Genomic DNA, 22,735 nt, shown 5'->3' on the forward strand with positions numbered 1-22,735 from the left:
CCTTGATCTGATTGGTTGAAGTTATGTGTGGTGTGACAGATGGCTCTACCAACACCTTTCAGACGGTACGGTGTAACAAACCATCTGGTGGATCAGGTTATCAGTCTGTTTTATTACCGCTTCTGTCCAACTGTTGGTATCTAGCTAAAAGTGCCAGGACTGAATGTGTGATGATTGATATGTCACTCAGCTGAGTGGGCACTCAGCGGGCAGCTGGCACCTTTTAGCTGTTCAATTAGGCATATTGCATCCTCACAAGCTTTAACCTCACAGCGTTTTGTGGTATCTCAAGAGAAGCTCTGTTTACATCTATTTTTCTCTGCCTCCAAATCTCCATTTTTTTTCACTCTCTCTACTTTCTATTGGAACATATCTGGGGACATGTCTGTCGCCTCCTTCTGTGATTATCGCTGCAGCTATGTAGAAATTAACACGTCGATCTTTACGTAACACACCACCTGCACTGGCAAACTAAATGTTCAGTGCAAGGACTCTGCTCCATCTGTATGTCTGTGGTGCTTGGAAATGACTCTAAGCATTGTGCATTAGCACTGCTCTGTGTTTTTCTAAAGCCCTGTCAAGGGCTTCCTTTCTGCTTCTCTTTAAGGTTATTATTGAGTGTTGGTATGACTGAACAGAATGCCCCCTGTGTTCTTTACTCTCACACGGTTATCATAAGTTTGGGTCTCATGCTTCACTCCTTCCCATCCCTCGTGTTAGTCACGTTGGCATCAACCTGATACCCGTTGATAAAAAGCCAGTCAAATGTTTCATAAAGGTGCACATTTCCACAGTGTCACAAATGAACATAATTTGGTGATTTTTGGGTTCTAAATTCAATTGCTAGAAGCACTCTGGACAACAAGAGCTGTATTTGTATCCTGGAATCTAAAGTTAGAGAAATATAATAGTGTTGCAGCTCTAAACAGAAACTTGTTCATGGTCTTGTAGTAAATCTAAATTAAACACGTAGACTTTAGTAGGTCTTTAATAGGGTTGCATTTATATTTGCATTTTGTTAACTAATTCATTTATATGTACAACTGGCGTTTGCATCCTAGTCAGTACAAAGACTAGTGCTGCAGTGATGTGTGAAGTCTGTCAGCAAAAACAAATGTAAACCATGTTGCATCGTCTCCATGAAAGATTCCATCACAATGCATTATGGGAGAGTATCTCACTCTTATGTCTGTCACTGTATCCGTCAATCAGCCAATGTCTCCTCCTCCCCTGTAAGTTGAGAAGCCTTTCAGTGCTGCCAGCCATTCAGTTGTCATCAGGACCTATCATAACAAATCCAGCAGTCCCTTTAAAGGCCTCTGATTGACAGTTTGTTAGGAGGGTTGTTTTGTTGTCTGTTGAACCCGAGAGAGTTTAGAGTTTAGAGAATTATGTGTAGCTTTGGATTATCTCCCTTATCTCCTACTTTTGCTTTTACCTAGCTGCTTTAAATCTGCATGTGTGCGGTGTTTTTGCATCATCAAAAACTATTTGTCCTTTTTATGACACTTTAAAAGTATAGCCGATGTGTAATTAGCATTTCCAGCCTCTATTTTCACTCATCACCACCATGCTGGGAGACTGATAGTCTGTCAGATCAGCCTGGGTGCATTCAGTGACCCAGGCCTAAACCTTCTCCTTCCTGGCTTCCTCTGTGTCCTTACAGGTAAATGGGACCCCCAGCTCTCGTCTCCACGGTGGTCCTTCTTTGTCCTCACCCATCTGCCTGTTAAAGAGATTGTCCTGAATCCAAACAGGATTTTGGCAAAATATGTTGTCTTAGTGAAGCAGTAATTTCTCTCAAATGACATATCAACTCTGACGGTGGTTCAGATCCACAGAGTTCTCTTTATATATCGGATTGAGAGGAATGGCAGTATGCTAGCATGAAAATGTACTGACCACATGTGTTATTATGGTGACACGTTACACAGTTGAAATGATTGTTAGTTACAGATCAGTTTGAAGAATATGATTAGAGGTCTGACAGCGAGGCAGGTTTTTGTGTGTCATGATTTTAAAGCTCTACACACACTAATACAGAAGCGAATTTTTTGCTTATTGTAGTGCTGTAATGGAGTGGAACAGAGTGATGAGTAGACTGTTAGCTGCGCTGGTGGATCAGCTCTACATGCTTCATTACCTGTGTGTGTATGTGTGTTTGTGCGGCACCTTGTTGTTTTGTGGTTAACTCGCATGCTTTCTGTCCTGCCAGTGGAGAGAGTGAAAACGGTCTTTGTCACCGGACGAGGGGTACATAAGGTAACCACTGCTGTATGTTTGCTTTTCTCTGAAAAATACCAAAAATTAACTTCATGGGAGAATGGATATTTTGAGGGTTGACTGCTTTGAAGCACGATGTGGCTGGCTGTGCTGATTAACAGTGGTTAGTCACAGCTATTTGGATGAAAGTAAGGCATAACTCTTTTTCATATGAAATTGGCTTAGCAAATGAACAAAACAACACAACAGACCTATTAAAATATGACTCATATATTGGAATTGATCATGTGATTTTACATGGAGCGACTGTATGCGCTGCTAGATTTGTGACATCCTTTGTCTGTGTCTTTATTCTTTAATCTCGGACCAACAGTTGCTAATGGAAAACCCACTTTTTTTACAGAGCTTCTGTGCCCTGCTTACGCCTGTGTCCTCTATCTCTTCTCCTCTCTCCGTCTCTCTGGCACACAGCCGCTCATGATGACGCAGAGCAGAGCAAAGCGAAGCAGAGCAGAGGTGGAGGAGGGACAGAGTCTGATATAGGGCAATACCATTGACTACTCTAGATTACAAAATATATTGTAAATAAAGAAAAGAGGAATACGTTGCCTCTGAAAAATATAGGATGTGAATGCAATGAAGGTAAAACAGCAGCAGAAATGCGCTACATATGTTGTTTGTTAAGCTGCTGTGTTGTTACAGAAAGGCTTAAGTAGGCTGGTGCCACAACAATACGAATACTTGTTGGAGCCAGACAAAGTCCTTGCTTGATTACTGACCCTCTGACTGAAGAGAAAAACATGTGGGTGGAGATCAGTAAAGAGGGAGAAGGGTACTGCATGTACAGAACAATGTATGGGCTGGTGATATAGTCCTGTGTTTGGAAATGGAAAAACATGCAGACGTGCCATTTGGTTAGAACAGAAGTCCATATTGATGGGGAATGACGTTTTTCCTTCTGTGATCTGAATCACTTAACATGTGTGAGAGAGAGAGAGAGAGGGAGAGAATCTGTCAACAGGCGTCAGAGCTGGTGTGTATGAATGTAGGTGTGAGAGCCACCGTTGCTTCCTGCTCACACACACACCACCAACTATTCAGGATGCTCACAGTACCCAGTTGTCATAGTGACAGAGGGTAGCAAGAGGAGCCTGCTCATTGCGCCACCTGATTGTGAGTGCTACAGAGAGAGAGAGAGAGAGAGAGAGAGAGAGAAAGGGAGCGAAAGAGAGCGAGGGTAGAAAGCAGAGACACAGAGTTGCGCAGGAGCGATGGAGAGACAGGCTTTTTGCTGTGATCAGTGTTTTCATCAATAGACTTGTTCTTTAGCTGCTGTGTCGTGAGGATTGCAGACATTTTTTTGGGCCACTTGCACGCTCTCACTTTTGCCTCACACACACCAACTTGGATTCTCTACGTACACACAGCGGTTGCGGTGCTAGCATGGCAAGATGCTGATGCAGTATGGCATGTGTGTCAGGTGTGCACGAGATGGGCTGTGCTGATTCCCATGCACACTTTGACACACACACTTTGACTGGATGCCTGGTGCCTCTGGCAGGCTGAGGGACACACAGCAGGCCTGGCCAGGAGCCCCCCATGCCATGGTAAATACATCATCAGATTACAAAGCTAGCTTTCTGGAGCTAACATCTGTAATCTCATAGAGGCTGATGGAAATAGGATAATAATACGTAAGTGTGTTGCAAGGTAAATATGCAACCTAGTTTGAGTGTGTGTGTGTTTAAGTGACCATCAGTAACTGTGCTAGACAGCAGGATGCTAGTTGTCTTTGGCAGTTTGTGATTGTTGTTTGTAGAGGGAAGAGAAAGGTGCGTGTTTTGTATGCATGTATTTGTTTTGGCTCTTTAGAGGGATGTTATCTGATTGCAGATCATGGAACCCTGATTAAGCAGAGTGTGTGTGTGCTCCCCTTGCAGTCTGCCTGCATTAGGTTTGTGAGGTTGTTTGTGTATATGTATTTATGCCTGTGTTTGCATGCATTGATCCTCATAACTTGTTTTTGCTTCCCCTTTTCTCCTCTTGCTGGCTGTGTTCCCTCAGGCAGTGACTCTGCGTAAGCAAGAGGTGTTTGTGCGTGTGTGTTTGTGTGTGATCTGCATTATCACATTGTTTTACACACAGTGAGCAAAGCATCACAGTAACCTTTGGAGAATAACGAGCAGGAGGGAGATGAAGTCAGACTGAGAAGGTAGCGGTGACATAAAGATTAGTGACACCTCAAACACGGTGTGAGCTAATGAATGCCTCGTAGACAGCTATCTAACTGGCTAATGTTTGTGTCAGTGTAGCATGAATGTGTTGCTCTTTCCCTTCCCATTTACTGTTAGGGCGATTGAAACAGACAGTTGAGTAAGAAAGTGCTGAGCTGTGAGGTTTGAATTTGACAGTTCTGTTTGTCTCAGTTTTCAGGTAATATGGCTGTCTCCTCTCTGTCTTCTACTCTCTCCATATTCGGTTTCTGTGTTTCGATTGCTCAGTCACAGATTGTATCTTGTTCCCTCTTTCTGTCAGCATATGAACCGGCTGCAATTTCTGCTGCCTGCTCAAGGCATTCCAATAATCGCTGTGATTCTTGCTCCCAGCTGCCCCGGTTCTTCTGTTCCTTCTCCCATCCACAGGTTTACAAAGGGAACCGTGTCATAATGTTTCATAGAAAAATGTAGGGACTGAATTATAATATTGTAATATCATCTAAACCCAGATAAATGATGTATTAATTATCCCTTTTAGTCACAAAAATGATAATTAATATCATCAAAAATGAAACTGGGGCCTCAGCTTATGATTTTTTTAAATGTTTTCTTATTTTACATAAAAATTGAAGCAATGTTTATCTTATGTGAGAATATGGTGTATTTCTTTCATAATAGGAGGCTTTTTTAGACGACATGAAAAATGAACATTCTGCTAAGAAGCGAGTTATGAATGTGTTTTTTTTTATTTCCTGTGGTTAATATATTCGTGCTTGGCCAGACTCATCCATTATTAACAGTTCTTGGGCAAACTTAAGCAAAATGCTTTGGTGCAATTAAACCCAAGATGAAAATTTTCTCAGTGTTGTTGTTGAAGTTTGAGGCCACTGATGTATTTGTGTTTCTGTGGTGTTCTCAGAAAAAGTGCTTCTTGCCACACTTTCCTGTCTGGAGTCTTGTCTCTCAGAGTCATCTTTGTTTATGTCTTACTGCACAGATAGAAGCAAGATCTCAGGTGTACACAAAGCCAGCTGCCTGTACAGAAACTGTTATCCCATAGCCTCGGTCTCAAAGCACTCGCGCACATATTAGCAAGTCTTCAGTGGTTTCATTGTGTACCTATGCTAATGCGATAATCAAGTTTGAAATCAATAATTCATCACCTGCTGAGTGTTCAGCAGTTAAAACAACAGCCAGCTGGAGGCATCCTGTGTCCCCTTTGATGTCTTTATTCCTTGTTGTTGAAAGTGTGCGAGGCGGAGAGTAAGAGAGGGTTAACATAGTGCCATATGATTTGACGAAAACAAAATCCACGTGTTTAAAAAGTGCTTGGGGAGTGATCACTTCTGTGCTAAAAGATGCTCTCAGATGATCTTCTTTGTCTCGCTTGAAGCTACAGTAGTAGTTGCATGCCTTTTTTGTCACTCTTTAGGAGTCTATGCTTGTTGCTTACAAAGGAAATCTGCCTTTTGTCTTTACAGGAAGAATGCAAGCAGATCATGGCACGCCAGAAATCTAACAGCCAGTCGGACTCACATGATGATGAGGTATCTCCCCCACCGCCCAACCCTGTTGTCAAGGCCCGCCGCCGCAGGGGAGGGGTAAGCGCCGAGGTCTACACTGAGGAGGATGCGGTCAGCTACGTCCGCAAGGTCAGTTTTTGGAAAATGAATTAGCATTAGCAAGTTGTAAAAATCTCACTGCCCGGCATAATCAGTAACATTAAAGGTAGGGTAGGAGATTTTGAAAACTCAGTGAGAGTCAGCCAGATTTTGAAAGTAAACACACGCCCCTCTCTTCTCTCGGAGCTCACCCCGAAGCCACGCCTCCCAACCAGTCTGTGACTTCGGCCATCATGCACGTACCTCTCTGGTGCGCGCAGAGCAGGAAGAGAGTGACAACCAGCCAATACTCCGTGCAGGGGCGCCTCGTAGGATTGGCTGATGTTTTTAGTGTTTTATAGCTTCCACAGATGATTCATATTCTTCGTTTTAAAGCGAAACTGCCGAACTAATCGGTTGCTATCGGATTGTAAAGAGAAGTTGCACTAATTTACCAAAAAGTGCATCAGAATGAAATCTCCTACCCTACCTTTAAGGAGCCTCTGAGGTTGTTCATTATGTATTTACTGGGCAAGAACATGAAAATAAATTCAACGACATGGCAGCAGAGAGGGAGTTAAAGAGTGTAAATTTATGACAGCAGTTAATGGACAGAATTGGGCACATCAGTGAATTTATTTGCTGTATAATACACCTTTTATGAGTCATCTGTTAAACTGATGTTCGGCACAGACGCAGAGGTTTTATCTGTGATAGATTCCCTCTCATGGTTTGGACGTTACATCTTCATTAAAAACTACCATGCATCACTCATAATGTGTGTAACATTTGAGCTCTTGCCAAAGATGGCCTAATCTATGTTATAAAATAATATCTTATTTGTGTCTGTAGACGTCAAATAATGGCTTTTACAGCTAAAATATTATTTTAATGGGGTCTCTCTTTGGTGACCTTATAAGTAGAGGTGTTAGTCCTCTTACAAACTGCTCTGTGTATTCTTTGATTCATTGGCACCATAGTAAAGGACGCTCCTACGCCACAAACTGTAGCTCACCTTTACACACACTCTCTCACACACACACACTAGTTGGTGTATCATTACTGTGCTTGTTCATTTGTAATGAACTTGACACGCCATTAATTGGTGGGTAATGACATAAGGGCATGAACCCCCGTCACCACGCTGTAATTGCGTGGCTACTGGAGCATGCAGTGTGTGTGTGAGTGAATGAATGTCTGTGTGTGTCAGGTGTGTGCACACACTCACAGTGCATTTGTGTCTCTACCAGACCCTGCAGGTATGTGTCGGCAAAAAATGCCAACCCCTCCATCTGTAGCCTCATCTCTTTACTGTCTCATGGCCTGACTCACACACAGACACACAACAATACACACATGTCTAGTGACTAAAAAAAATAAATGAGTGCGTGTACGGCTTACCGAACATAACAGACCCATCAGAGAGAGAATGAACTGAAATTAAATCATAACATGAAAGCACATTATTGCTTCAAACACACACACAGACACACACACAGACCTACTGGATGAGTTGACATCTTCCCCACGTCATCTCTTCCATTAGTGACTCGATTTAACAGAACACAATCAATTAGTGAGCCCTGCTTGTCTGACTGAAATGGCTTTGCTGTAAAGCCTGTCAGTCTAAACAATTTGTGAGGTCTGTCAGTCAGACCTTGAGATCACATTCACTACCGCCTGCATCAAACAGCGTGGGTTAAGTACAAGGGGATGGTTCCTATCCCCCAAAAACAGCTCCCACCTCTAAAATTCCTGCTGATATTAAGAGTACAACAGCACAACAGCTCGCCTCATACTGCAGCGCTGTTGGTTTTTAATGCTTTATTACCTGTCATTTGCTCAAATATCTTGAAATATCATTGACGTGAGGTGAAAAGGTACGGGTGCACTCTGATTCACAACTGTCAGTGCAAAAGCTCTTTGCAGGCTCGTAACAAGCTGAGCGCCCTGACATTTTAATGATCTCCTAGGTGACAGAGCTGTAGCTTGATCTTGTGGACAACGAGTAGGAGGAGGATGACCTAAAATCTGTGTCCGCCACCGACTTCATTTCCAGGCCAGACTAGTCTGTTTCTCTTTCTGCCCACCAAGTAGCCTGTGGTTCTGCAAACAGATACAATTTCAGTACTTTTATACATTTTACAACATTCATATGATGTGGTTGTGTGTGTGTGTGTGTGTGTGTGTGTGTGTGCACACAGTGTGGTTCTCTTCATGTGGAGACATCTGTTGCTTTAACTTAATTACAGCCTACCCCCTCCTCTCTCCCTCAATAAGAAACAAAACACATACACTGTCCACTCTTTATCTTATTTTTTTGTACTATTCTCTCAAAGGTAAAATAAATGTAAGTTGTCTTTTGAGATGCCTCCCTCTGCATAAACAGTGTTCAGTGTAGCTTTGTTGTGGCCTCAGACTTTGCCATCCCCCTTTCATGCACACAGACTGCAGAGTCTGGGACATGAAAATGCATGTTTTATGAATGAGTTCAGGGCTCTCGTGAATTTTTAAGGTCTGTGTGAGATTTTGAGTGTAATCCCTGAACAGATGGGCTTTCCCAAAAATACACAAGCACACGTGTGGGATATTCCTTTCAGACTTTGCCAATGCTCTGCTCTCTAATTACAGAATTTTGTCCGCTTTTGAAGTCGGCCCTATTATGTGTTTTTGCTGGTTTGTTTCATGTATCCACCTGCAATAATGTTGCAGCAGTCTACTTTACTGTAGTAGCTTTTACTTCTTTGTCTGCACAGGTGATTCCAAAAGACTACAAGACCATGACTGCCTTGGCCAAGGCCATCTCTAAGAATGTGCTGTTTGCTCACCTGGATGACAACGAGAGAAGGTACGTTCTGACCGCAGTGACAGTTTTGGATTGTGTTTGGATTATATGTGCATGTTTTCCTGCAGATAAAATCATGAACAGACCCTTGTTCTATTGAATTGTAGTGCCCTTGTGGCCACTGTGTGCCAGTGTTGTCTGCATCTCAAGCCTGCAGAGACACTGAAGGCACGAACAGACACAGATGTGGCAGGGGAGAGGGGGAAAAGGGGTGGGTCTTATATTGCAATGTGTTCTTGGTTGCCACAGTAACCTCACTGTATATCAGTATTTAATGCTGCATGTTCTCAGATATGGGTGGAAATCTTCATACTTGTCTTAGATACAGAGAATTGCCATCTGCTCCCATTCACTCCTCCTCTCTTTAGCCGTCCTCATCCTTCCATCTGTCCCAGATCACCCCTGATGGCCGTTTCTGGCTCTGACAGGGGATGGGGTGTTGTGGGAAAAGGCTCTCAGGTGGTTGGCGGCCCAGCCCGCCAGCCGGAATAATGTTTCATTAGCGGGGAGAATCCATTATACCCCGTGGAGAGGAAAACACCGGAGCTTTCCTGTTGGCCAGAGCCTCCACGAACCAAACCCAAAACACACTTTTTCCATTCTTTCGTCGGTTGACAATTTACCGTGCTCCCCTGGCACAGGGACGCGGGCCTCTGATTGCACGTCACTGCCTCTGAAGTAGTCTAGAGTCGGGTGCAACATGTGATAGATCTGGACAGTCTGAAAAAACATGTACTTGGGTGGCTGATGTGGCAGATTTGAGTTACAACAGAAAAATATTTGGCAGGAGACCATAAACCATCAGGTTTTAATATACTCAAGGCCTCTTGGCATGCCAAGCTATGTAATGGTGTTGTCATCAGCCCATGATACCATGCATGATGTAGAATTTATTCGACTGGCTGTCATGTTTGCTGTCTCACTGCACACAGCCAGCATCAACCATTAATGCACACAGGAATTCATTGTTGTGGGATTTGTGGGCGAACATGCATCAAGCAGTGCAGAAGGGTCTCAGCCAGTGAAAACTTTATCTGATTTGCTAAACTTTACAGGGACATGGCAGTTAGTTGGCTTTCCTTCCCCTGACTCTGTACTCCTGTCTGTTGCTCTTAAAGTGTCCCTCCCTCTCTTCTGTTCTTCCTCGCTCTTCATTTACAACTGATGATGCCGGCTGGCTGGCTGGTTGCTTGGCTGACTGACTGGTGGCTTGGTTGCATTGCGGTTGTGTTGCGGTTGTTGTGTTCCCACAGACAGAAAAGTGTTGATGTATGTCAAATGTGGTCTTCCAGCATTAATGAAAAAGCTGCCAGAAGGTCTTTGATGCACGGTTCAGTTACCAGGATGTTATGGTCTTTGCCATAATAATGTGTAATTTGAGCTTTAATGTAATTTGACCCAAATAGTTATATAAAAATGCATCCAACGTACAGCTAAATAAATCAAGTAGGAATTAAACAGAGACTAAAACTGTTTTGTAAACAGTCTTCCTCAGCATTTAAACATGAGGGTCTAGGGCGACCGACTTGCTTTTTGGAGTCAGCCTCACAAGGCCACTCAAAGACCAGCAGCTGCATTCCTCAGCCCCAGAGATTGCTGCTTGTTCAGCGTATACACCATGTTCTCATTAGTTAGATTTGGCATATGATCTTTCCTGCAAAGGTGTATCTGTGATTTCTGCTCATCCTAAAGTATTGACAGTCCAGCAGAATTATGTTTGTCCCTCTTACTGCAGGCAGTCAAACAGAAAATCAAGCCAAACCCAGCAGCTTCAGAGTGAAAAACAATTTTTGCTTGTTGATGCCTTCTGTCGTTGGCATTGATGAAGTCACGGTCTGAAGTACATCAGCTTTCTCTAGAGGTGCCAGAGCTGGGACTGACGCAGATTAGCAGATGGAGTCGGACTGCGCGGCTCTATCTCTGCCTGACGCTCTCTCTCTCTCTCTTTCTCTGTCTTTCTGCAAACAGCTGGCCATTTGGTTTATCAGACATTCTTGCACGTATGGTCTCATTGGGTGAGAAGGCAGCGACAGTTGACAATTGCTCCAGGTGTGAGGCCTTTATTTAACAAGACAGTATGTGAACAAGCTAGTTTTTTTTATCATCCACAGGAGGGATGCAGTGCCAGGAGGCACACAACTTTGAATTTGACAGTGACGTACGCTTTTCATTTTGTTCAATGATTTCCCTGAAATGATAAAATGACAGTTATTGTTTGAGGCGACTGTGCGTATAAACACAGGGTTAATAGCTGTGTGTCTGTGTGTGTCAAGGAAACATCTTGTGTGATTAGTCACTCAGCAGTTATGTAAGCTGAACACCACACGATTTGTTCCCCCATTAGCACTATATTATGCTATCATCCCCTTCAGTAATGAGAGAAAACAATGAAGCCTTCTTTGTCTCCCTGCTCTCTCCACTGCTCTCCTTTTCCTCTCATCACTTTTTTTTGGTGGCCTTTTTTCCCTTGTTGTCTTATCCTCTCTCACCCTGTCTCTCATTCCTAATCTATCTTGTCTTCTTAACTTACTTATCTATCTATCCAGCAATCCAAGACACTGCACAGGCCAAGTAAGCAGTGTTTATTTTTTTTTTTACAAAGCTTAATAACAGATGCTAGTTGGAAGGCTGTGTTTTGTTTTTCTTCCTTTTAATTATCCTGTTTTCTTTTGAAATTTGCCTGTTTCTGCAGCGTCCAACGATGTGTTTTCACTGTAACATACACAACACTCACATTTTGTGAATTGTGTAGTTTTGTATATTTTGAATGTTCAAATTTGAGATTCTAAACCATTGTAATTTGGTTATAATTACAGTAGTATGCACACATGATGATCGTCTTTTTGAAAATAATCTGTTTCCAGAGTTTATTGTTTTAGGTTTATATCCATATGTACACAGCAAAGTTTAGATTTTAGATTAGATTCTGATTTTCCAATGTTTTCCAAAATCCATAAATGCTAAATTACAGGAATAGGATAGACAGAAGACACAAGATGCAGGAGGGCATCTTGGGACAAGCAGAATATTACTTCAACTGAAGCAGAGCCAGGAAGTTGTCTGTGCTTTGATCATATCTTGTTTTGCAGACATTTGCTTTCTTAGCTTTCAAGCAATGTAAAGATGTCAGGATGTGTGTATGTGTTGTTCTGGAGCATCCAAAGGGGGTGGAGGAGCAAACCTGATAATAATAATAATAATCTGGTAATCAAGCAAAAACACACAAGACAATGACTTTTAATACAGATTGAAAGAATAAAGTTGCAAAGAGTATCAGAAAAGGGACAAACACCACCATCACTACAAAGCATGCCAGGGATTATGATGAGAAACATAAAGACACAAAGGTTGACGGTTGACATGTTTTCCCAGTGTGTCTGCTCCAGCTGTGAGCGTGGAGTCTTTGATTAACACACCATTCCATGTGTCAAACTTTATGGCCACAATGTTTTTGAGCTCAACCATCCATGTGTGTGTGTGTGTGTGCAGTCCTTTACCCAGCTGCCTAGAAATGAAACCCAAACACATTTTGCTGCATTGCAAATGTTTGTGTTTGTGCCATGTGCTGAAAGGAAGTGCTCTGATAAGTAGATAAAAAAACCTGCGTAACACTGTGGTGTGAATGCATGCATTCTGCTGAAACCTAGATCTGTTGAATGCATTTTTTGGAGAAAAAAAAACAGATTTGTTGAGAAGAAAAACAGCAATAGATGACCAAATCTGTATCTGTTTATGTTTTCGATCTCTATGTTGAAGTCTGTGTCATAGCGCCTGCAGGCCACATGGTGGACCCTTCTTTTTGCTGCCAATTAGCTCCTATAATGACCTCATTATGATATGCCTATACAAACCCACACATGGTTACACAAGATAAGCTGGGAGCAGGTGTTTGATTTCACATTGTGTTGATCCTGCTTTGCTAACACCCAAATCAGTCTGCAGCCACCTGTCTCAATACTGTAACTGTATTATCACAGCGAGTGAAACTGATATCTCATCTTGCCATCTGGCTGTTTGATTATTGTGTTTCCGCTCACTTACAGCATTTAATACTTCTCATATTAAATGTAAGTGGTGTTGTATCATTATGGATGTGGTTTCTCTAAACAGCTGTGTGGTTGCATGCATGTATGTATAGCCTGTTTGCCCAGTATGAGTATCATGTTCTCACCACTTCCCCTTGTCCCCACTTAAGAGCCAGTCTTTTAATACGTTCAATAGAAGCACTATCACCTGTTTTAAGTTCCTGCTGTAATAGTGTTTTCTTATCTTACTTCCTTTTAAAGCGATATGAAAATGAGACTCCTGATAGCAGTAGACTGTGTATGTGTTAATGTAGGCCTGTTTTTCAGCACACCTGGTTGAATGACCTTGTTGATCATCTGATGGAGAGTAAACGGACAGGAGCCATTCTTAAAAAAAGCCCCCTGGGAAATCTTTTAGAGTTGCATTTATTTCCCCCCTGACACAAACAAACCACACAAATAGACACATGCTGTATGTGCTCATCAAGTTGTCAGCTCCTCCATTAGTGTAATGCTCTCATACCACAAAACACTCTCTCGGGGACAGTACGCACACTATCAAACCTGCTCTTCTGCGTATACACATAAATAGTTTGGCAAGCATGAGGAAACCCTGTTTATCCCATTTCTTGTGCTGTATTGGCACACAACAATATTCTAAAATAACATTGCCATCTGGCAACAGGAGTTGTTAAATCTTTTCAGGTCAAGATCTAAATCAAGCAAGACTTTGTCTTGGATATGTAGAGAAAAATAACTGCAGAAAAGCCGACTTCACAATTAAAGAAACTGCTGAAAAAATGTAAAGATACAATGGGGCAAAGGAGTTGTAAGGAGGTGGCGCTTACATCATCCTGCCTGCTTTAATCCTCTAATTAACAAGCACAGTAATGAGTTGATGAAGTGACTGATTAGTTGACCTTTGACCCTTAAACCCTGACCTCTGCACCTTCCCCACTGGCCCCTGCTGATAGACAGAGAACATCTTTAGTGTACTGGCACCCTTTGTGTGTCTGCATGTGTTTGTGTGCGTGCTTAAAAAGGTGCAAAAACAACAATAAATATATCAGTGAGTGACAGAAAACTCAAATAAACAAGCAATAGTGAAGGAAAGGCACTTAAGTAGCTTGAGAAAAGATCGTCTTGTGTTCCAGCGGAAGTTTATTTAAGGCCTGTGTGAAGGGACAAAACAACAGAGGAGGGTGTGATGGGAGATAGTGTACCATGTAGGCATATCAGATGAACAAAGCTGTCAGGATGGCTCTGTAGAACTCGCATTGGAGCTTTAAATTGGAGCTACAGTGAATGGGTTAATATCCAAAACACAGGTTGTTTGGAAAATAGCGTTGTGTGTTGCTAAAATACATAAAGCACATCTGCTCAGTGAGTCTCTGTTTGCCATATAGCAGCCCCTAGGGGGTGTTTTTACCACACACAACATGTATTTAGTAACTATCATTGGGATCATTCTTGACAGGCACACTTGTCTTTGTGCTGTACTGCCAATCAAAGAACTCTATTGTCGCATGCTTGTGTTATGGGACCCCTTGCAGGATGACACTTCCTAGCTTCTAGTGCAGCGTAAACAGGATGTAGATGCACTGAATGGCCAAGTACTGTTTGCAAGTCTTCTTTAACCCAACTTTTTGATTTGAGGATGACTCTTGAGGAAGTGTCCCGCGGTGTGTGTGTGTGTGCCGGCTTTATGGTCATGTATGCCCATCATTTGAGAGGCTCTGTTGTGGGTCTGTGTGTTCAGGTGGAAGAGCAGTGAGGGTGTTTAACTGGATGCATGATTTGTATTTTATTACAGGCAATGCAACCACAGCAGAATGAATCAATGACAAATTAGCAGGTTTGTGTTGTTTAGTCTAGTTGTTTGAGTGTTTCCTGTCTTACTAGCCTTTATTGACTCTCTGTGTGTTCTCATCCTTCAGCCTGGTGGTCTTCTTTTTAGAATTCACTGCTTTTTTCTGTCTCTTTCTCATTCTCTTCCCGTCTTTCTCCCTCTCTCAGTCACGCAGGCTCATTCACATCCACATCCACACGCACTTCCAGTCCCTCCCCCACATTCATCTGTAGTCTTCTCTCTGTCCCCCTGCTTGGCTTTGTGCTGCTGCCACAATGCCAGGGGCCAGGCGATGAGGTCACTCACCACAGGAGAGCTGCAGGCCTGACTGAACCTCGACCATCCCCACCACCATCCAGCTTGAAGAGAAGCTGGCACGCTCACCTCCCCCAGTATATCACCTTTACGTCCATAAAAACACCAGGACACACAAACATATTATCTGTAGGAAGTTCATATCAGCTTTTCGGTGTGTTTGCATGCTAGTACAGATAAACACTCCCAAATGTGCACGTCCACAAGTGCACACACTCATGCACACAGTTAAACACACACATGGATAGCTGGAAACTTTTGTCCTCTCTCTGCTCTGTTCTAACCTGTCCCCTGCTGCCTCTTCCACCCCCTGTCATCCTTCTCCATCCTTCATTCTGTCCATTTCTCCATCAGGCTGTTCACAAAGTAGTGAGAAGTGTAGCAACACTGGTGTCTGGAGTCCTTTTAGAATGCCAGACTCCCTCCAAAACACACCCCAGAGTCTGTGCAGGATTGTTTCCCAGCTAGTTATGATTCATCTTTGCCCTCTCAGCTGCTTATACCATCAGCATGATGTGTGAGAGTGTGCGTCTGTGTTTGTGAATATTCATGCGTCTGTGTGCTGATACTGATACGCATTCATGATATAAATAAAATATATGTTTATGTACATGTATGAATTTACAGAACATCCGTGTCTTGCAGTTAATTTAAAAGATGGAGAAGTTGCTCTTCATTTTGAAGTTTAACAACAAATAAGAATAAAAAAAGAAAACGTTATAATATAACATGCTATTATTATTATTATATTCCCATTCTGATTGAATGGGAATATAATAAGCAGATGCTTTTTTTTATGTGAAACGTTTGATTTCTTTCAGTAATTGTGTAAAAAGTAGATCAATGTAGAGTGGCACTGATAAACAAACACACCATTAAACTGTAGTTGCATTCCTCTGAATGAATATGTAGGGTAAACGTGCGAGTCTGCATGGCAATAACTTCATGGCCACTGTTTGCCCTACTCAGAGGACATGATGTTCCTGCAACCCTTCAGTGCTTTTATAGCTCAGCCAGGCCCAAAATACAACCCACACATACACACTGACCACTCCACATTAGCTGGGCACAGAGCAGCCTAGCGCCTTACAGAATAGTCCGGGTTGGCCCATGGCCTCCTATTGTATACATCTCGTCTGCTTTGTCTATGCTACTGCGATAGGTTCCAGTGCGCAGGCACAGACAACAGTCTTGTTATAGTGTGTTAATTCTCCCATGACCTCCTTGTTGGTTTGATGGTGTCACCCCGTTCAGCTCATTTTTATAATTGTTTTATAATAATAAGTTTCAGTATGGGACAACTCATAAAGTTGCATGCCATCAGTGTTGTTAATTCCATTATATAAAGGAAGAAATTTAAGCTTTAAGTTTAAATCAGTGCTTTCCATTTTTTTCAATTTCTCATGAACTTGGATCCTAGCAGGAAAGGTATTCTTTTTGTACCTAATAATTTGCTATCACAAACTGCTAGCTGATTGCTCAACACTGTTGAGGTCTGCCGTCAGCGCTGTCAATGATAGAGCTGTCTTTTTACAGCAGGCACGGCCTTACGTCAGTCAGATGTCAGCTATTGAATGTCAGCTATTTCTCTCCCCTTTGTGCACCCAATGCACCATTACCTCACTGCCCAGAGCGCTGGTTGATGAGGTTTATACACACATGGCACACACACAGACACACATGTAGTGCAGGGGATGCCTCTTTCATTTCTCTCCATCTAGTCATCCACTCATCCTCCCTCCCTCCCTCCCTCGTACCCTCCCTCCCCCTTTTTTTTTCCCCTCGGGCCCTCGGGGGTTGTCAGGAGTTTTCTCCCTGTCTCAGTTTCAGCGTATGTGTGTTTGAGGGTGCATGCATAAATGGCCTTGTTGTGTAAACACCTCTCAGGTTTAAACCCCAACAAAAGACAATTTGCGGCCTGATCTGCTTCTCAAATGCTTATCTTGTTCTTGTTCATGTCTTCTGCTAAGAGGAAGGGAGGGAAGGGAGGGGAGGGCGGAGGAGAGAGCAGAGGAAAAGACATGCCCGCAGGACAGCGGCATGCCTTCTGATGTTTAGCGACGTGTCAGGATGTGTATGTGTGTAAGAGTGAAGGAGGCACGGTTCTTGGCACCTGTACATAATGTATAGGGTTACTTTATCTTTACACAGTATAATTGTGTGCAGTCAGTGAAATCATTTTTTTATGTCTCTTCAAGACGAGCGAGGAAATGAGTACATCTCTTTCCTCATTCATTCCAGTGACACATCCCCTGTAGACACATCAGAGAGGTAGAGGCTTTGTCCTGTCAGCGCCTGATTCAACTTGAGCCCTTTTCTCTCTGAGTGGAGGAAGAGCTCGCTTTTTCCTGCCCTGTGGCAAAGGATAACAGAGCAAAGGGGGCATTAGGAAAGTGTGAAAATCCATGAGTACTGAAAATGTGGTTGAGAATGACAGCATGGTGAAGATAGAAAACAATGTAAGTAAAAAAAATGTTTAAAGTTAGTAAATGTTTAATATTTAAGCAACAGCGCAGCAGCCTGATCAGTATACTGAAAAAATGCGAGAAGGCAAAAAAGGGAAGGAAGGGGAGAGGCAGTAGGGTTGGACATGTTTGTGATATTTTTAAGCTGACATCATGGCTGCATCAGCAGGTGGTGTGTGTGTTGGATCATCAGGTAGGCCTGTGAAACAGCCCTGTCACACTTAATACACACAACAGTCCATTCAAAGGGAAGCAGGGGGAGCCTCTGTCCATGTCACCAGAAGGCCAGCCACGCAGTCTGAGAGTTAACTGAACGTGAGTCGCTGAGTTGCTAAAAGGATGTGGGGATAGGAGCTCTAATTCAAAGATTGTTTACCATGAATATAGTGCCAAAGTTTGTTTTTCCTGCCCCGCATCATATCCTCCTTCCTCCTCACATCCTCCTATCAACCGCTCCCTTCCCTTTTACACTCATTCGTCTTCAGGCTGGTCCTTTCTTCCTCTGCCATGCAACACTGGCTCTCACCTTCCCGATGCCTGATGTAGGTGTACGTGTGTTGGAACTTTTACGTCATTATTACTCCTGAGATTGTTGGAAATTGTTGTAAAACAGCTTGTTTGCGTGTGAAATAAGGGTGTTCGTTAAGTTTGGTGGAGTGCCTAAGCTGTCTGGTATTCAAAACTGCTCTTACTAATGTAACCTCTCTGTCTCTTCCTCTGTCTTCTTGAAAGATTTTCTCTCTTCAAACCTTTTTATTACAATACAATACAATACTTTGCATGACGAAGAGGTGATAACATCAGACTGGCCTCTCATGAAGGAGGCTTTGGCAGACAAGGAAAATGATTTCACCTGTACTCAGTCAGTAAAAGCTGTGATGAGGAAGATCATGTACCTCACTATGACTCTTCAACACCTTTTAAGTCGCAGAGTTTGCAATTAAGACGACTTAAATTACACAGACTTCCCAGTCTTTCCAGCTGCTTTCCTCTTAGGTGGCCTGACCTTTGCAGACGTCGGTAGATGTCTTCAGGTCACACAGATCGCCAGCATAAATCTGCTAGCCCTCAGGTGCTTTGGTCCTGCGATGCACACACACTCAGACACACGTTGGCTACACTTTAAGGCAACAGGATGCTTCCAGGTTTACACCCCTTATAAACCCACCAAGGCCAGGTGTGTGGTTTTAACACCAACTAAACCTCTCAAGACCTCCGCAGTGAGAGAATATCCGATCTTTGACACTAGTATGTCAGCCCAGTGCTCTCTTTAAATTCGACTTTCACAACGTCTTTAGACAATAGACGGTAAAAGAATATTTCATGTGTTTTAGAAGAGTAAAAGTTCTTGTTTGCTTTTTTGTTTTAAACTAAAATTTGACTGAACTAAATATCGGCAGCATGCAATGGAAAGTTGATTTTCCTGGCCTATGGTAACAGGGGACATGAAGGTGCAGCTCACCTCTTTGAGTGATTATGCAGATAGTTTCAAGTCTTTGTGGTTTTAACCAAGCGCCGCTCTGGGTTTCTCTCAGTCCTGAGGCCACTGTGAAGACGAATAGCTGCTGCTGCCATGATCTGGTCTTTCCATTTTTTTTTTTATGCAGAGATCTGAGCGAGGGCACGTGCCAAGAACTTTTATGTCATAAATATCCTCCCTGAATGCTTCAGTACTTTATAATTATCCCTCCCTCATCTCCCCCCTTTTTCCTCTCTCTCGCTCTGTCATACTACCGCCTGTTATCAGTGATGTGTGTCTGTGTGCTGGAAAGTGCCTCTGTGTGTATACTTGCTTACACAAAACCATTGTGCCCACACTTGCAGCGCTGAGTGGGGTGAGTTGGTTGTTCCGTGTGAGTAACTTTGGCTCATTGTGCTTAACTTTAAACAGTGGACATTAAGCTGTACGCCACTGAGTCAGCCTCGTAAAGCTGTTTTCCAGCTTACTATGATAACAGGCAAACGGTTCTGTTTAGCAGTCATCAGTGGAAATGTATGTTTGCATGCTCACATTTGTGACTTAACCTCTGTTTTTACATGTTTTGCTGACTAATCTCAACACAGCCAAATAAAAATCAGTACAGTAGTACATGTTATTTATAGCAACCTGTAATTTAAGGTCGTTAGGAATGTGCTTTGAGTCCTCTTGAGAGCTTTTAATTCTATGGAGACTACAGTAAATATGCAGCGTGAATTCAGTTTATCAATCCCAGGTTTCTCAAGAATACATCAGTCATTCCCACCTCACGAGATTGTTATATCAGCATATATGTTACTATGAGCAGTGTACGAATATACCCTTCAATATTTTTTAAGGTGCACTTGGTGTCTTCAAACCATTAGTTCTCTCTTGGATCTGCTTAGACTTGCCAAACAAAGACTATTGTTCTGGTGTGCCAGAATCAGCAGTCTGAATTACTTTCGACTGTAAATATTAATCCATCAAACACTTACGGCATCAGCGCTAGACTCGCCAAACCGGTGGCATGTTGCTGCCAAGCCAAGACACAACACGGAAAGCTGGGAAGTTCCCGTTTGTGGTGCAGTTGTTGATTATTTTGAATATTGCAAAAGTTCTTCTGCCCAAACAGAGTAAGCATTTCGGATGGGCTCTCTCCATTAAGGTAATTGTGTAACTCAACTTTCCGCGGCCCATTAAGTAACACAAAAACATGGCGGCACGCCACACTGTTAAAGAACCCTTTGGTGTTAACGGCATAATGGCAGTGCTGTGTGTTGATGTTAGTAATGTAAAAGATAAGATGTCTGCTGCTGCAGAAATAAACAGCTGTGCTGCAGGAGAGATTAAGAAGGAAGGAAAAGGTGAGTGAGAGAGGGAACTCGTCATCGGCAACCTGGAATAACAACAAGCAATCCAGCTACAACAAGCGGGCCTGATTTTTATTTAATTAATGGCTGCGTTCCCTCAAGCAAACCACTTTTTATGGGTGTTTGAGAACAATAATAGGTTGTTGCTGCACTGTTGTAAGCATGTGTCTAAGAGAGAGTGAAAGAGCACATTAACTTTTCCTGTCATTCCCACAGAAATGCACACACACACACACACGTATGATGTACCTACGCCTGTACATAAAGAAAGAAAAAAAAGTCCAAGTCAAACCTAAATTCAAAGAAGTATCATCAGGACTATGTGAATTAAGAATCAAACATGCACACAGAATGCCAAGGTGCAATAGTCCTGCCTTGAATAGGTCAAAAAGGCTGGACTGATCATGTTTAATGTCATGTTAAACATGATCAGTCTGGCCTTTCCGCCCTGTTCCTACTCTGCACTTGAAACTGCTGCCTTATTTGGCGGGAAACTCTTATAGACAATGTGCTGTCTATGTCACGTCAAGATAACTTTGTGCACGGATTGCAAAAATGTCCTAATAATATGGTAGCATGTCATGAAATAAATTTACATTTCCTTCAGTCAGTGTATAAAGTGAGTGTGTGCATGCAGACACCATGTGTTTTAGGGAAGCATCACTGCATATTCCATCCATGACAGAAGTTTTGTTTCTCTCCCATGGTTGGAGGTGAACTTCCTACCCCCCTTGATGTCTGCAGGGGCTCTCGCTCTCTCTCTCTTTATATATATATCTGTCTCTGTCAGGACAGCACATCCATTGTTAACGGGGTTGCTCTCGTGTCTTTTCATAAGGTCAGTGGGGCTACAGGTAGCGGAAAGGACAAGATTAATCACTTCATTTGGGACACTCAGAGAGGGGGCGATAGACCAAGAGATGGGAGAAATGGGCGGGGAAAGGAGAGAATTAGAGGGAAGAAAGGGGTAATTGAGAATGGAGAGGAATGGGAAAAAGTGATCGACATGGAGGAAGTGGGGGATAAAGAAAGGGAAAGAGAGACAGGTAGAGACAAGGGGAAGCAATTACCTGCATAGGTATCTTTGTTGTGCTCGGTGATGCATTCACTGAGTGGAAGGAGAGAGGTAGGCAAGTGTAATTACCTAGATGCAGGGTGGCTTGTTTTTGATCCTCTTCATCATGCTAATATCATCAATACCATCATTATCTAATTAGCCAAAGGACACCAGAGTTAAGATTTTTCCTTTGTCTTTTCTTTTAGACTGTCTACACTGCAGTAAGTCTACAGTAATTATTTTTACTGCACATTATTACTTGATCTGAGACCAACTGCTAAAAACTTCCCAGAGTATAAAGACTCCATGCCAAGCACAGGTGGCCACAGATGTGAGGAGAGTTGAGGGCACTCAGCTGCAGATGTTGCCCTGACTAATCACGATCAAAGGGTTTGAGCTAGCATGTCATATCAGTGCCAGTTTTCATCGAGAATGCCCGCGCGCAAATATGCTGTCATACTTACAAATGAGCCTGTTGACATGCACAACTGGTTGCATGCATAGTACCACGTCATTATACGGCATGGGGATTCTGCATCTTTTAACTTCAAAGAGTTTTTGTTTTGCACACGTTTGTGCTGCGTGTCTTCAAATATGCGTGAGTCAGTGGCCAGCTGCAAAGCACAGGGCCTACCTGTGGGTGTAGTTGGCTCAAATCCACCTTTTTAAGTCTGCTTTTTATTCGGTGTCACATAAACAAATACCAGAAGGGGTCCCCTCACTTCCAAACCACTCAACAACATCCTCAGATCTCTCCCCAACATCTGTTGACCTACACTTTTTTCTTTTTTTTTTACCGGGGAGGTTTTATGAAAAGCAACACTTTTATGTCTGTAGTGAGCGCGCTGCAAAGTTGTGTTTGGCCGTGTAAGTGTAGTGCACTGTTGTAAGAGTGCACACTTATTCAACACCCACACATTATTTTGTACAAACCTGTGTGTTTTCATAGGCAGCATGTACTCAGATGCAGACAGAGTGGCTCAAATACACACTTTCAGTAATACACACGCACATAACTGAGAACGAGCTCAGACTTGCTTCACATTCACTCAGCAGGTCTTGTATGCCTTTGATATGCCTGACCCTCTTTTATTGTTTTTTCTATATTTCTCTATAAGACGCTTGGTATGCAGCTGATTAGATAGATAAATATACCCTGAAGGTGTAAGACGGGCGGAGAGGAGGAGAGGAAGGATACTTAGTTTTCACTTGTCCCGACATATCCCAGTAGTGGAACTCTAATCTTCAGAGGCTTCATGCATTTAAACAGCCCGATTAGCAACAGTCTAACAGCCGCTTTCCCTTTGCTG

At 42.8% G+C, this 22,735-nt stretch overlaps 1 protein-coding gene across 2 annotated transcripts in view; it reads left to right on the top strand.

Moving 5' to 3' along the window:
* prkar1b (protein kinase, cAMP-dependent, regulatory, type I, beta) overlaps window positions 1–22,735 on the top strand; it is a 50,894-nt gene that overhangs the window by 5,181 nt on the left and 22,978 nt on the right. Inside the window, exons 1-3 of one of the 2 annotated variants that reach the window (XM_028412835.1) lie at window positions 3,472–3,830; window positions 5,921–6,091; window positions 8,797–8,888. In XM_028412835.1, coding sequence (XP_028268636.1) covers window positions 3,765–3,830; window positions 5,921–6,091; window positions 8,797–8,888 — 329 coding nt within the window. In that variant the 5' untranslated portion in view covers window positions 3,472–3,764. Of the gene's footprint in view, window positions 1–3,471; window positions 3,831–5,920; window positions 6,092–8,796; window positions 8,889–22,735 lie in introns of those variants that run through there. The other variant, XM_028412834.1, reaches the window with a different exon arrangement.

The sequence above is a fragment of the Parambassis ranga genome, chromosome 8 (assembly GCF_900634625.1).
Source record: "Parambassis ranga chromosome 8, fParRan2.1, whole genome shotgun sequence".
Taxonomy (NCBI): domain Eukaryota; kingdom Metazoa; phylum Chordata; class Actinopteri; family Ambassidae; genus Parambassis; species Parambassis ranga.